A 1,857-nucleotide genomic window follows, 5' to 3' on the forward strand; every position below is an offset into this window, starting at 1 on the left:
CTATCAACGCTAAAAATACAAAGAATTATTTTCTTGTTAACTGTTTTAAATAAAGTATCGTCGACTTTTTTACACATTTTGTATGCTTTCAATGTATAATACTAATGTTTTATGTATTTTATTTTGCTGCAACTTTTTTTATCGAGTTCTAAACTGATATGAGCTTTTTTATTGGATCATAATAACTTGTTTATCACAGCTTCCTCATAATCCATAAAGTAGAAAGTTCTCACTTACAGTGGAGAAATGTTTTTAAGTGCAAAATCCCAAACTTTGTTCCATTTTTTATGCGGAAGTATATGTAAATGTAAATGGCAACAATTTGTCGGCAGCTTGCCCTGTTATTGGCTGTATTGGCCCTTGCAACTATTCAAAGCGGATTGGCAGGGCACGCTCACAGTTTCGCGCACTTTCATGGACCGGTCATAGGACCCGGACACGAAGTGGTTGTCTACGATAAGCACGGTCATCATCATGTAGACTACGTCGCGCATCCCAAGTATGAGTTCGCGTATGGAATTGAGGATCATCACACTGGCGATTACCATGGACAGAAAGAACACAGAGACGGTAAGTCGGATTTCCTCTTTAATTTATATAAAATTACCGTTGGCAAAACGTTCGCAAACATGGCATTAAAAAGAAAAATTATAATTATAAATGCAGTATTGTTTGTAAGCTAAAAGAAATTGCAGTTAATTAATGTAATAAAATTATTACGTAGATTTTGTAATTTTTTTGTATTATATTTGTCCTTTTATAAAGAGTGATGTAAACGTTATTGTTTAATGTATATGACTAACTATATTTACAATTTAGTCGTTTTTAACGATATATTGAACTACGTAAATTATTCAGCATCAAACTTATTAAAATTTATGTAATCATGCAAAGAGTTGTTGAATTTTTTACGATACTCGCGCAACAGCGTGGAAAATGCCGCGGTCTAAATGTTACCGAAAGTGTATGAAAAATTTCGATAAAAGTTTGTCTGGCGGATCTTCGTCGGGACGGGGAGATAATTCGAAAGTGCAACTCTGAATCGCAATAAGCCGGGCATAGAGCCGCGCATTTTAACTTATCGACACAGTTATTTTTTCTCGTCAATCACGTTTTTTTTATTTTTGTATAAAATTATGTCGGTGGTTAAAGATTATACATGACGGGGTCAGATTACACGGCGGTATGCTTCGGTGCGCTTCATTTTAATTAAACATCGCGGTAGTCATATTGACGTAAAATATATATATAATATGCGGCATGCGCATTACGGTAATATCGATGACACATCCATGTGTTTAATTCTTTGCAATTAATGCACGTTTACAAGCGGTCACTACATCCATCGTATATTGCAAAAGTAGTTTTTCGTTCGCAGGAAAAAAAATCGTCGGTGAATACACCGTCAAGGAACCGGGTGGTAATATCAGGACCGTGACCTACCACTCTGATCCGCACGGAGGATTTTTTGCTCACGTCCACAACTCCGGAGGTAATAACCATCATGGTGGTACATATGGTGGGCACCACTGAAGGCATCAAGAAACCCAAGTGTGATATACGACGGTAAAACGCTTAACCCAAGTCACTTCTGGCCTTGCGTTATAATTGTTAAATAAATATTTGCTATTTTCAAATTTTCTGTTTTCATTTTCATCGTCTACTTTGACATAAAAAAATTGTAGAAATACGAGACACATAGAAAACTGCTTGTCGCGCAAAATTCTTTAATTATAAACCGTAATTAAAACTTTCTTTAATTTTTTTACTCTGTGACCCTAATTAGAAACAAGTCTGTTATGTTTTAACTCTTGAAATATTAAATGAATGTAATGAAAAGCCTTTTTTTTCCCAAGA

At 35.1% G+C, this 1,857-nt stretch overlaps 1 protein-coding gene across 1 annotated transcript; it reads left to right on the forward strand.

Annotated features, from left to right (window-relative positions):
- The first annotated feature begins 291 nt into the window (after nt 1-291).
- Nucleotides 292-1,588, forward strand: LOC112463167 (cuticle protein 19-like). Its single transcript, XM_025029364.1, has 2 exons — nt 292-570; nt 1,379-1,588. The coding sequence occupies exons 1-2, from the start codon at nt 312-314 to the stop codon at nt 1,531-1,533; spliced, it is 414 nt and encodes a 137-aa protein (XP_024885132.1). The 5' UTR covers nt 292-311; the 3' UTR covers nt 1,534-1,588.
- Nucleotides 1,589-1,857: the final 269 nt, after the last annotated feature.

Source organism: Temnothorax curvispinosus, unplaced genomic scaffold (genome assembly GCF_003070985.1).
Source record: "Temnothorax curvispinosus isolate PA1 unplaced genomic scaffold, ASM307098v1 QBEX01013120.1, whole genome shotgun sequence".
NCBI lineage: Eukaryota > Metazoa > Arthropoda > Insecta > Hymenoptera > Formicidae > Temnothorax > Temnothorax curvispinosus.

What these genes read in the sequence shown, in the direction of transcription:
- LOC112463167 (XM_025029364.1), top strand. Translation starts at nt 312, where the DNA reads ATGGCAACAATTTGTCGGCAGCTTGCCCTGTTATTGGCTGTATTGGCC. An exon ending in ACAGAAAGAACACAGAGACG is followed by an intron (nt 571 to 1,378) that starts GTAAGTCGGATT and finishes TTTCGTTCGCAG; the next exon opens with GAAAAAAAATCGTCGGTGAA.